We start from the raw sequence: 14,819 nt of genomic DNA, 5'->3' as shown, positions 1-14,819 counted from the left end.
AGAATACTGGTAATCATAATCAAAATAATTCTCCATGGGGAATTGGAATAGAATTCTTCCTCCGTAAGCCATGCGTGTCGTAAAAGGAGACTAAAATGCTGGGAGCAAGGGGCTAGTAACCCCTTCTCCTGTATATATTACTAAGTTTGAAAGGAGAAACTTTCATTTTTCCTTTTGGGCCACCCTGCCTCAGTGGGATGCGGCTGGTGCGTTGAAAGAAAGAAAGAATCAGAATAATGGTAATCATAATCAGAATAATGGTAATCATAATTCAAGTAAGGTCTCATTATTTTACATTTGTTAAATAATCCAGGTGCTATTTTTTAGCTTAAGACTATTTACTTTGTTTTATACTTAATTCAAACTATAGATTCACTACAAATCTTATGATTACAAGCATTGATCCTGATACCAACCTCTTATTTAATGACTTAAATGAATCAAACAGTAACTGTAATTACTACACTGCAGAACAATCAAAGGCACTTCTCAGTGCCAACAACAACATAACTATATTTAACTACAATATCAGATCTTTAAGCAAGCATTACGATGACCTCATAGCATTACTAAATTCCTTACATGCCAATATGTCCATCATTACACTAACTGAAACCTGGCTAAAGCCTGATAGTACAGATGTCTATGCCATTCCTGGTTACACAGCCATACACAACTGTAGGCCAGATCAACAAGGGGGTGGCACAGCCATATACTACTCAGACCAACTAGAATGTATCACTAATACTTGCACAAGGGATGAACATGGGGAATATATAATAGCTAAATTCAAATCAAAGTACCTACAAAAACCTCTCACATTGATAAACATCTACAGAGTTCCACAGTCAAACATTAGCCAATTTAGTCAAAATCTAGGAAGTATGATAACTGATGCACGCATGAACAAAGATCACTTACTACTCTCAGGTGACTTCAATATAAATCTCCTGCAAGACCAGGACCCACACGTTACTGAATTCACAAACACAATGAGTAACTGTATGTTACTACCAACAGTAACAAAACCTACAAGAGTTACAGAGACTAGTGTTTCCCTACTTGACCACATCTGGACCAACACCATATCCCCTTTAAAATCAGGCATAATTACAGATAATACCACAGACCACTACCCTACTTTCCTCATAACAACTCTTGGTAAACTACCCCAAGACACTACTAAAGTCACCTTCAGACTTCACAATGAGGCAGCCATTAATAACTTCACAACAGCAATAGCAAACATTGATTGGCACACTGAGCTAGAAACCTATACAGATATTGACGAATGTATTAATAATTTTCTAAAAAAAACCCAATACCTCTATAACAAGCACTGCCCTAAAAAAACTAAACAGATGACAGCAAAGAGACTGAACAGTCCCTGGCTAACACCCAGCATTCTCAAATCCATAAATACAAAACACCAATATGAAAAACAGTACAGAATGGGTCACATAACCAGAGACCAAACAAAACGTTACTCGTCAATCCTAACCAGCCTGATAAGAAGGGCAAAAAAATTGTATTATGAGAACAGATTATCCAACTTACGAGGTGATATAAAAAAGACCTGGAAAACCCTATCAGAAATTCTGGGAACAAAAAAGATATCACGAAATAGCGAAATAAAATTAGCAAAAACAGATGAACCCCAACTCCCACCAACAGAAACAGCAAACAGACTCAATGATTTCTTCTCCACTATAGGACAAAACCTTGCCAATAAAATCCCAAGCTCAGATACCCCACCAAATGACTACCTCACCGGCAACTACCCGAACACACTGTTCCTAGCTCCGACTAACCCATACAAAGTCTCCCTTATTATCAACGCACTAAAAAACAAGGCAGGAGATTTAAATACCTTACCACCCCTTATATACAAAAAAGTGTCACAAGTGCTATCACCAATCATTGCAACACTCTTTAACAAATCCATTGAATCCTCCACCTTCCCTACAGTACTCAAAATAGCAAGGGTCACCCCGATCCACAAAGGAGGAGACCAAACAGAGTTGAATAACTATAGGCCAATATCCAACTTACACCCTCTCTCAAAAATCTTCGAAAAATTAATTCATAAACGAATCTACTCCTACCTTATCTCCCAAAACATACTCAACCCCTGCCAATTTGGATTCAGGCCTAATAAAAATACTAATGATGCTATTATACACATGCTAGAACATATATACACTGCAATAGAGAAAAAAGAAGTCCCACTGGGGATCTTCATTGACTTACGTAAAGCTTTTGATACAGTTGACCATGACTTGCTCCACGTAAAATTGTCACACTATGGTATAAGAGGGCACTCCCTCAACTACCTCAAGTCTTACCTCAGCAACAGAAGCCAATATGTGTACGCAAATGGGGCAAACTCTTCTGCACAACCAATTACAGTTGGTGTCCCACAGGGAAGTGTCCTTGGCCCTCTTCTCTTTCTCCTATACATAAATGACCTTCCAAATGCTTCGCAATTACTCAAACCCACACTATTTGCAGATGACACTACATACGTCTTCTCTCACCCGAGCCCAGTCACGCTAGCCAATACTGTAAATACCGAATTACAGAAAATATCTACCTGGATGAGGACTAACAAACTTACACTAAACATTGACAAAACCTACTTCATTCAGTTTGGTAACAGAGCTACAGATGTCCCTCTTAACATAATGATAAATGGATCACCTATCACAAAACTAACAGAGGGAAAATTCTTAGGAATCCACCTTGATAATAGACTCAAATTTCATACACATATACATCAAATTTCTAAGAAAATTTCCAAGACTGTAGGCATACTATCGAAGATACGGTACTATGTTCCACAGTCAGCCCTCCTGGCCCTATATCACTCTCTTATTTACCCCTATCTCACCTATGGAATTTGTGCATGGGGCTCAACAACAATTAACCATCTCAGACCACTAATTACCCAACAAAAGGCTGCAGTTAGAATGATAACAAATTCTCACTACAGGCAGCACACTCCACCAATATTCAATACACTAAACCTACTCACCATACAAAACATCCATACTTATTACTGCACCTATTACATACATAGAACACTTAACTCTGATATTAACCCTCCCCTCAAACATCTCCTTGCCAACCTCAACAGAACACATGACCATAACACAAGGCACAGATCACTCTTTGATGTTCCTCATGTCCATCTCACACTATGCAAAAACTCAATGCACATAAAAGGCCCTAAAATCTGGAATTCATTACCTGTAAATATAAAAGAAACACAACCTGTTTATAAATTCAAGTCTCTTCTCAAAGATTACTTACTCACCCAAAACCAAATAAATACTGAATAACTGAACATTATAAATTGTATATCTTAAATGTTTCTCACAATTATATCACATAAATGTTAAACCTAAAACCCAATCTAACTTTATTATTTTTTAAATACACTACCTAACAGAATCACTACCTAACTGAATGCAACCATATGACCTGTCTTTGTAATACTCACTTGTGCTTTATAGTTATCTGTTTACATTAATGTTTTATCACTGATTTCATCATTGCTTAGTAGCAGCGCTGTATAGTCCTTGTGGCTTAGCGCTTCTTTTTGATTATAATAATAATAATAATCATTGCTTAGTTAATCTTAAGTTAATTTTAAGCCAGCCCGTAATGCTATGCATAGTATAAGTGGCTTTGGCATACTGCTCTTATCTGTATTTTTTTTGTACCTCTGTATGTGTGCACAAATTGGAAATAAATAAATAAAAAAAATAAATCATTGATGAGGCTTAACATTATACTCAAATCTTAACTCTCCTTTCAAACTCCTTGATAACTACAACAGAACGCACAGGCATAATACAAGGCACAAATCACTCTTTGATATCCCTCGTGTCCATGAAGGGCCCAAAGATCTGGAATTCACTGCCAGAACACACTGAAGGGACCCTGCCTGCAAATCAATTTCAAGCCCTACTTAGAAATCACCTCATCACCCAAAATTAACCAGATAAATGCTGTACTTAACACCTACCAGTTACTCAAAAGTTACTCAAAAAACTCCTAAAAATTTATGACTGCTCAACTATTTGATCATTTACTTCAAACTTAAAACGGTTTCAATTTCATTATTGTACATTGTGCCTGAAGATTGCTCAACTATTTACATTACTTTAAACTTATAAGTGCTTCAATTTCATTGTTTTAAGTTGTGCTAAACTGTAATACAGTAGACCTTTATTTAACATGGTAGTTACGTTCCTGAAAACACCGTGTTAGGTAAAACTGTGTTAGATGAACTGAAGAACTTAGGGAAAAATACGGTTACGTTCCAGAGAGCCCCAATAAAGCCAAACAACTTTTTTTAGGCCTCCACATCTTACAAAAATGAAAGAGAATATGTAATTGCAGTTCACTGTTGTGATGCATTATGTTGTTTTTACTGCTTAAGACTACAAATGTAACAGAAACAATAGTATGTATTTCTTACCTTAAATTGTGGGTGCTGGTGTTTGTGGATGGTTGTGAAGAGAGTGGAGAGTTATGTTGTGGTCCTACTGGTCTGAGGTGGATGGTAGAGGTTCTGGTACTGAAGTTGATGGTTGTACTGGAGTGTCTAACTTTGTCAATCAAGTTGTTCAGTAAGTCAGTCAAGTGATTCATGAAGTAAGTCAGTCAAGTGATTCAGTAAGTCAGTCAAGTCATTCAGTAATTCAGTCAAGTCATTCAGCAAGTCAGTCAAGTTGTTAAGTCAGTCAAGTCATTCAGTAAGTCAATCAAGTCATTCAATAAGTCAGTCAAGTCATTCAGTAAGTCATTCAGGTCATTCAGTAAGTCAGTCAAGTCATTCAGTAAGTCAGTCAAGTCATTCAGTAAGTCAGTCAATTCATTAAGTTATTCAGTAAATCAGTCAAGTCATTCAGTAAGTTAGTCAAGTCATTCAGTAAGTCAGCCAAGTCATTCAGTAAGTCAATCAATTCATTAAGTTATTCAGTAAGTCAGTCAAGTCATTCAGTAAGTCAGTCAAGTCATTCAGTAAGTCAATCAAGTCATTCAGTAAGTCAATCAAGTCTTTCAGCAAGTCAGTCAAGTCATTCAATAAGTCTGTCAAGACATTCAGTAAATCAGTCAAGTCATTCAGTAAGTCAGTCAATTTATTCAGTAAGTCAGTCAAGTCATTCAGTCAGTCAAGTCATTCAGTAAGTCAGTCAAGCCATTCAGTAAGTCAGTGAAGCCCTTCAATAAGTCAGTCAAGACATTCAGTAAGTCAGTGAAGTCATTCAGTCAGTCAATTCATTAAGTTGTTCAGTAAGTCAGTCATTCAATAAGTCAGTCAAGAAATTCAGTAAGTCAGTCAAGTCATTTAGTAAGTCAGTCAAGTCATTCAGTAAGTCAGTCAATTCATTAAGTCAGTCAAGTCATTCAGTAAGTCAGTCAATTCATTAAGTGATTCAGTAAGTCAGTCAAGTAATTCAGTAAGTCAGTCAGTTCATTAAGTTATTCAGTAAGTCAGTCAAGTCACTCAGTAAGTCAGCCAAGTCATTCAGTAAGTCAGTCAAGCCATTCAGTAAGTCAGTCAAGACATTCAGTAAGTCAGTCAAGTCATTCAGTAAGTCAGTCAAGTCATTCAGTAAGTCAGTGAAGCCCTTCAATAAGTCAGTCAAGACATTCAGTAAGTCAGTGAAGTCATTCAGTCAGTCAATTCATTAAGTTGTTCAGTAAGTCAGTCATTCAATAAGTCAGTCAAGTCATTCAGTAAGTCAGTCAAGTCATTCAGTAAGTCAGTCAAGTCATTCAGTAAGTCAGTCAATTCATTCAGTAAGTCAGTCAATTCATTAAGTCCGTTAAGTGATTCAGTAAGTCAGTCAAGTAATTCAGTAAGTCAGTCAGTTCATTAAGTTATTAAGTAAGTCAGTCAAGTCACTCAGTAAGTCAGCCAAGTCATTCAGTAAGTCAGTCAAGCCATTCAGTAAGTCGGTCAAGACATTCAGTAAGTCAGTCAAGCCATTCAGTAAGTCAGTCAGTTCATTAAATCAGTCAAGTCATTCAGTAGGTAAATAAAGTCATTCAGTAAGTCAGTCAAGTCATTCAGTAAGTCAGTCAAATCATTCAGTAAGTCAGTCAAGTCATTCAGTAAGTCAGTCAATTCATTAAGTCATTCAGTAAGTCAGTCAAGTCATTCAGTAAGTCAGTCAAGTCAAAGCCATCAACACGATCGCGGGTTCTATCCCCGCCCATGGTATGGTTTGTTTGCAATCGTGTCATTACGATTTCGTGAGTCAGTCAAATCATTCAGTTAGTCAATCAAATCATTCAGTAAGTCAGTCAGGTCATTCAGTTAGTCAGTCAAATCATTCAGTAAGTCAGTCAAATCATTCAGTAAGTCAGTCAAATCATTCACAATAACCAAATTCTGTAAACTCAGCATTGTAATCCTTATAGAGAATATACTTTGAATTTGAATTTGAATTCAGTAAGTCGGTCAAGTCACTCAGTAAGTCATTCAGTAAGCAGTCAGTCAGTCAGTCACACAAACTTATATTTACCTTTTTTTATGTGTACAAAGTAACACTTCATTATGGCCACAGGATGTCTCGTCTAATATCTTTGTTTCCTTCGTTAATTCTAAGACTTAAATGACCTTTTCTTGCCACTTTGAGCAGCATTGGTATGATACTGGGTGTCATGATTGCTTGGTGGATACAAGATATAGCAATTAAAAAATCAAAACACAATTCACAATCACAAGCTTGTAGCAGAGAAGTTGGCCTGGACACGTATGAAGTACGAATGCTTTGATGGTGGGGTGGTGTCGGGGGGGATGGGGTGGCTGGGGATGGTGGGAGGTCTCCCCAGCTGAACCACAACAAGGCGGCCGCTTGAGGATAAGGGAAGTTTTTTTACCTTCCCGCAAACTGAACCATGTTAAATTCATCATACGACATGTTACAAAAAATTGTGCCGCAATTCTTCAATCGTGCTATACTCAAATCGTGCCAAATAAACTCGTGCTAAATAACAGTCTACTGTACTTCATATTGTAAATTGTGCTTGATGATTGCTCAATTAGTTAATCATTAGTTCAAACTTAAAATTCTTTCAACTTCATTGTTTTAAATTGTGCTAAATTGTAATACTGTATTATTTATATACTACATCATGCCTCCCAGCATACATAAGGGGAATTATCAATAGACCCGTGACTGTCTTCAAGAAGACGCTGGACAGGCACCTAAAGTCAGTACCTGACCAGCCGGGCTGTGGTTCATACCTAGGGTTGCGTGCAGCCAACAGTAACAGCCTGGTTGCTCAGGCCCTGATACACCTTCTCCAGGTACACTTACTAAAGCCATATAGTGTGAACTAGTTGAATATTCAGTTTTCTTCTATTCACTGTAACTCACCTAATGACCATATGTAAAATTACAACACTGTTATTGCCTTATTAATCTTATGTTAGTCTTAAGCTTCCCCAAAATGCTTTGCATATATAGGGGCTTTTGACATGTTCACCAAATTGTTACACTCTTTTGTGCAGACGACTGAAACTTTTGAGCACTGTTGCAGACGAATTTGAATAAATTTTTACAAATGTTTGAATGGAAATGACTGGGTGTACGAAGGCCCTACATAGTAGCTCCCACAAACCATTATTATATGCTTACGTGAAAAGAAAGCCACTTGCTCCAACTGGATCTCCATCCACATCTGTACCATCTACGTTTCTACCACCTCGGAGCATGGGATGATCTGTGGCTATGATCACCCAACCACATAGTTGCTCATTCTCGAAGGAACATGAGATTTCAACTATCCGGAGATAAAGAAACATATAATTTACTATAACATTTGAATAAAACATTTTATGCTGTATACTGCAATAAATACAAATTTACACTGAGACAATACCTAAATTATCCCATCTCTAACATAAATTCAAATGTGTAGATAAACTCATTAAGTTACTTTATATACTGTGGCAGATTCTTGGCACTTCATTACAAGAAGGTAAACTAGTGGGCAAATTTAAAAAAATAAAAGGCATATACATGTAGTAATTTCTAATTCTTAAAAACTTGAGCAACTGTTAAAATCCTTGAAATATAGGCCTGCCTACAACAACTGCTTGCAAAAAAACACTTTCTAGTAATTTGCATTTGTATTCCAGAAAAAGTTTCTGATAGTTACCTATAAAATATAAACAGATTTTACAGTATCACTCCTGTGAAATTTAATTAATGAATATCACAGCTTGCTACCAGCATACTAATTGCTGTAAGTAATTATTACTGTAGTAAAATTATAATTTTTTTTTTTCAACAAGTCAGCCGTCTCCCACCGAGGCAGGGTGACCCAAAGAGAAAGAAAATCCCCAAAAAGAAAATACTTTCATCATCATTCAACACTTTCACCTCACTCACACATAACCACTGTAATAATTATTACATAAAAATGCTGGAAAATATGTATACAAGAGGGCCCCGTGTATACAGGTCCCTCTTTTCAGTATTCCATATTTTCACTGGCTTTCAACTGAGTCACTCTTTGTTATGTTTGGTGTTGTTATTGCTTTTCTGCCATTATCACACAACAGATGCTTAAATCAAATCAAATCAAATCAAGTTTAATTAATTGTGAATTTTATTTTGTCAATTTAAATCTAGTTATACTCTTGATCTTGTCAACAACCTATACCAGACTCTAGTGCAATTGCAAGTACCATTTCAATTTGTATTTTTATATTATAAGTTTATAATATAATTCCTACTCTAAGATTGTTTTCATATCTTAGTGACTATATTGTGTGTGCAATTAGTGTATATTTCAATTATATTATCGTTCAAGGCCCTTAACTATCTTTTGCTAACTAGTACCAACTACCTCATATATCTTTTTTTTTTTCTACTTTTTTTATTCTTTTGCTACCTTACCTTGTATATTTTATCTTGTCAATTTAAATCTAGTTATACTCTAATTCTTGTAAACAACTTATATAACACCTTAGTGCAATTACAATTGAGAGTCTTGTGCCTTTTTTATATTATTAGATTAAACTCAGTTGTACTATAGTCAATACCAAATTCATTATATTAGACCATATTGCAATTACTAGTGAGAGACTGGTGCTATTTTTAATTTGTATTTTTATATTATTAGATTAAATCTAGTTGTACTATAGCTCATTCTAGCTCAAAACATAGACTCCACAAAAGTCATTATATTAGACCTTAGTGCAATTACAAGTGAGAGTCTTGTTCTATTTTAAATTTGTATTTTTATATTACTAGTTTATACCTAGTTGTACTTTAGTTCATTCCAGCACAACACATAGACAACATCAACTTCATTATGTGTAGTAGTGACTATACTCTATATGACCAAAATACTCTAGCTATATACTTATCCAAGCTTCCCACCACTACAGATATCAGTACTAGAACTCAACACATAACTCAGGATATAAATAACCATAATTTAAACCTAGAAGATGATTGATCATGTTGACCCTGATCTAAATCTTCATAATCTGACACCCAATCAAAACCTATTGGAAAGTAACTGCCTTTATTACACAGCATCACAAGCCAGCACTATCCTAAACAATGCTAAAAGCCTATCAGTACTTAACTACAACATCAGGTCCTTAAGCAAACACTATGATGACCTCCTGGCACTCCTTGAATCACTAAAGACACCCTTCTCCTGCATTATTCTTACTGAGACCTGGCTTAAGCAGGACACAATAGATATCTACCCTCTACCAGGATACACAGCAATTCACAACTGCAGACCAAACCAAGTTGGGGGTGGTATTGCAATCTATTACTCTAACTAATTATCTTGTATTAGCACCACTTGCTTTAGTGATGAATATGGGGAATACATTTTTGCTAATTTTACTGTAAAAAACCTTAAGACACCTATAACAATTGGTGCCATTTACCGGATACCTCACACAAACATCCCAAATTTCAGTGAGAAATTAAAGTCACTAATAACAAACAGACAAATGAATAAGCACCACCTTCTCTTAGCTGGAGACTTCAACATCAACCTTGGCTTACTAGATGATCAGTCTGTAACTGATTTCATCAACAATATGAACAACACACTTCTCATACCAACAATAACTAAGCCAACCAGGCTCACTGAGACAAGTGCAACCATAATAGACCACATATGGACCAATATACTAGCCCCCCTTAAATCAGGGATAATCACAGATAGCACTACAGACCACTACCCTACCTTCCTCCTGACAAACATTAATAAACCACCACTTGAATACAACAAAGTCTCATTTAGACTCCATGAAGAGGCCTCAATAAGGAAGTTCACAACTGACCTAGAGATTGTTGACTGGCCTACAGAATTCTCCAAGGCCAATGGTATTGATGACTGGACAGACATTTTTCTTAACAAATTACTTAGACTATACAACAAACATTGTCCTATAAAAACGAAACAGATCACAAACAAACGGCTTGGTTGCCCATGGCTAACCAGCACCATTCTGAAATCCATTGACAAGAAACACCAATATGAAAAGCAATATAGACAGGGCTTAATACACAAAGATATTCTTAAACACTATTCATCAGTTCTCACCAAAGTAATAAAGAAAGCCAAACAACTATACTACTCCAGTAGATTCACAGACACTAGAGGAGATATAAAAAAGACCTGGAAAACACTCTCTCAGATTCTAGGGACCCACAAACTGAAAAAACCAAGAATATTGTCCTAACTAAACCTAATGAAACACCACTACATCCCACTGACACAGCTAACAAGATAAACGACTTCTTCTCAACCATAGGATCTAATCTCGCCAATAAAATCCCACATACTAATGCCCATGCCGGGGACTACCTAGATGGGAATTTCCCAAATTCCTTCTATCTTGCACCAACTGAACCCTCGGAAGTCACCGAGATTATAAAGTCACTTAAAAACAACTCGGGGAATCTGTCTAATGTCCCACCATTACTGTACAAGCGAGCAGCCCATATCCTTTCGCATGCTATTTCATTACTTTTTAACAAGTCACTAGAAACTAGCACCTTCCCGAAACTACTCAAGATGGCAAGGGTTACACCAATACATAAAGGTGGTGACCCTTCAGACTTAAACAACTATAGGCCAATATCAAACTTACCATTGCTATCCAAAATCTTTGAGAAACTCGTGCACAGGAGACTATATTCATTTATAACAGCACAAAACATACTCAACCCCTGCCAATTTGGATTTAGGAAAAATAAAAGCACTAATGATGCAATCATAAAAATGCTAGATCTGCTTTACACAGCATTGGAAAATAAGGAATATCCACTAGGAATTTTTATTGACCTAATAAAAGCTTTTGACACAGTAGACCACGACATCCTACTCCACAAACTTGACCATTACGGTATAAGAGGCCACGCGCTTGCTTATTTCAAATCTTACCTTACTAATAGGTATCAGTATGTTACCATTAAAGACACAGCATCAACAACACGGCCACTTGATACTGGAGTTCCGCAGGGAAGCGTCCTTGGTCCCCTGCTCTTCCTCATATACATCAATGATCTTCCAAACGTATCCCAACACCTGAAACCCATTCTCTTTGCTGACGACACGACTTATGTCATCTCTCACCCTAATCTTGCCACCCTCAACACCATTGTTAACGAGGAGCTGATCAAAATATCGACTTGGATGACAGCCAATAAACTTACGCTTAACACTGACAAAACCTACTATATTATGTTTGGTAGCAGAGCAGGAGATGCATAAATTAACATTAAGATCGACAACACTCTAATTACCAGACATAATGAGGGCAAATTCCTAGGCCTATACCTTGACAACAACCTGAATTTCAGCACCCATATCCAACACATAACCAAAAAAGTATCCAAAACAGTTGGGATCCTCTCCAAGATACGATACTACGTGCCGCAAAATGCCCTTCTCACACTATACCACTCACTTATTTATCCATACCTCACCTATGCTATTTGTGCTTGGGGATCAACTGCAGCAACACACCTAAAGCCAATTATAACCCAACAAAAAGCTGCAGTAAGAATAATCACTAAATCCCATCCCTGGCAACACCCGCCCCCACTCTTCATAGATCTAAACTTACTCCCTGTTCAGTACATCCACACTTACTACTGTGCAATCTACATCTACAGGACCTTAAACTCCAATATCAACCTTGACCTAAAACGCTTTCTTGATAGTTGTGACAGAACCCACAGGCATAACACCAGACAAACATCTCTACGACATTCCCCATGTCCGACTAAACCATTACAAAAATTCAATGTATGTCAAAGGCCCTAAAATCTGGAACACCCTACCTGAGAACTCTAGAACTGCAGACACATTCATCACCTTCAAAACTACCATTAGAAAACATCTTATCTCCCTGATAAACCCCATCAACTAACTACACGAATACCACCTGGTGGTTCACACTTACACTCACTCACCCATTTGACCATAAACAGAAATATTAATCTCAATCTTAAAATAATGAATCCTATGATACTCCAATACTGAAACTATGTACTGTGCCAAAACAAAAGCATTCACATTGCTAAACTCACAAACTAGTATTTAGTCACTTAGCCATAATACCAACTTACCTCATAATTTGTAATATTTTAAAATAAAGAATTAAACTAAGTCTGCCCGAAATGCCTAGCCATGCTAAGCGTTCTAGTGGTACACTCTGTAATCATTATTTAACTACATGTAAACCACACAACAACCAAATTCTGTAAATTCAACATTGTAATCTTTATAGAGAATAAACTTTGAATTTAATTGAATTGAATAGAGATTACAATGCAGGGCTTACATATCATAGGATATTGTGTGGTTTACATGTTATAAAATACTAATTACCGAGAGGGCCACTATCACACCTAGCATAACTAGGCATTTCGGGCAGACTAAGATTAATTCGAAACTATATTGGTACATATTATGGAGCATATTGGTATTAAGTCTAAGTAACTGCATTACGGTTTGTAATGGTTTGTGAATGGTTTTGTTTTGGTACAAAGGGAATGATGACTGGCTCCATATTTTAAGGTGAGTATTACATATCTGGAGGGGGTTCCAGGGGTCAATGCCCCTGCAGCCCAGTCCATGACCAGAACTCATGGTGGATCAAGACCTGATCAACCAGGCTGTTACTGCTGGCTGCATGTAAACTGACGTACAAGCCGGAGCCCAACTGGTCAGGTGCTGACTTCAGGTGCCTGTCAAGCACCTTGAAGACAGCCAGGGGTCTATTGGTAATCCCCCTTATGTATGCTTGGAGGCAGTTGAACAGTCTTGGGCCACTCACACTTAGTGTGTTGTCTCTTTGCATACTCGTGGTGCCCCTGCTTGTCATTGGCGGGATGCTGCATCTCCTGCCAAGTCTTTTGCTTTTGTAGGGAGTGACTGTTGTGTGCAGATTTGGGACTAGCCCCTCTAGGAATTTCCAAGTGTATACTGTATTATTATTTATCTTTCTTGCCTGCATTCCATGGAGTACAAATCAAAAGACTTCAACCATTTCCAGTCAATTAGGTGCTTTATCGTACTTGTACATGCCATGAAAGTTCTCTGTATATTCTCAGGTTTGAAATTTTGCCTGCCTTGAAAGGGGCCATTAGTATGTACTGAGTGTTAATTTTATTTTTTATCTTTTTTTTATGCCTAGCTCTATTGAGTACTTAATATATGATAGTGTAAACATTTTATAACGAGTTTTAGATGCATTTAATAATGAAAAAACGGCTCTCTTCCACCTGCTGGCAATTTTTGCTTATTGTTTGGGGTTGTGAACCTTAGAGCCATATGAACAAGACCCTCCTGTATTCTGAAGCAATCCATCATTCTTTCCAGCTATTACAGATGTCTCTCCAGATTCATGGGGATTACATTCCTAGAGGTCCCACAAAAAAAACTGAAACTGTGAATAATACAAAATTAAGTCTGCAAAGCAAATTTTATTTTGGAGCTGGGTTCATTTTGTATTTCAGAGACCACAGCTTTTTAATATAATACTCAAGTATAGTAGGAATAATGACTCTTTGGACTCTGTTTTAAAAAAGAACAGCTAAAGTCACAGGAGTGAAAAAATCTTAAAATGTACTAGAAGCACATCCAAATTTCTCCATTATTTTGACAGCTAAACACTAAAGGATTAATGGGCATTATTAAGATTATTATTCAACACCACATTTCTAATATTTTCTGTGTAGTCATGCTGTTAATGAGATTGTTGAAAGTGTGGAGCCATAGTACATGCAGCATTTTGAGCACAACTGTATCTAAATTTGGAAAGTTATGTCTACTTGAATGTAGAGTACATGGAAAAGACAGTGAAGATATTACAGTTTATGATGAGATTATCTACTGCTAAAAATTAAACTACTGATTGTCTACTACTACATAAATGTACTGACTTAGGCAGTAAACTTTAAGTTGAAAACTCAAATAGGAAACTCTAGTAATATTAAATAAGGCCACTCACCACAATCATGTTCATCAGTGTCACACTCACTAACAAAGTTACAGCGTTTTCTCAAAGGCAGACATGTCCCATTACCACATTTAAATTCATTCTGTGTACAGTTTTCAGGATGCACCGTAGAATGTGGTGTAGTGGTGGTTGTTGATCCATACAACCTAAACATAAAACATTAAAAACAGATATATAAAAATATGAACAATAATGCTAGTCAAATGACCAGCACATAATATATTATTTCAGAAAAAACTCAAGTAGAGATTTTTACTAATGATTGAGAACATATTATCATCTAACC

At 36.7% G+C, this 14,819-nt stretch overlaps 1 protein-coding gene across 2 annotated transcripts in view; it reads right to left on the bottom strand.

The window, feature by feature from the left end:
- Positions 1 to 14,819, bottom strand: part of LOC128698663 (MAM and LDL-receptor class A domain-containing protein 2-like) — a 382,606-nt gene that overhangs the window by 159,027 nt on the left and 208,760 nt on the right. For both annotated transcript variants that reach the window (XM_070084851.1, XM_070084850.1), the window contains exons 36-37: positions 14,525 to 14,679; positions 7,662 to 7,806 (exon numbers count right to left, since the gene is read on the bottom strand). In XM_070084851.1, coding sequence (XP_069940952.1) covers positions 7,662 to 7,806; positions 14,525 to 14,679 — 300 coding nt within the window. The remainder of the gene's footprint in view (positions 1 to 7,661; positions 7,807 to 14,524; positions 14,680 to 14,819) is intronic.

The sequence above is a fragment of the Cherax quadricarinatus genome, chromosome 14 (assembly GCF_038502225.1).
Source record: "Cherax quadricarinatus isolate ZL_2023a chromosome 14, ASM3850222v1, whole genome shotgun sequence".
Classification (NCBI taxonomy): domain Eukaryota; kingdom Metazoa; phylum Arthropoda; class Malacostraca; order Decapoda; family Parastacidae; genus Cherax; species Cherax quadricarinatus.
Note: the sequence above shows the minus strand (reverse complement) of the source record. Positions and strands in the feature narration are given on the sequence as shown.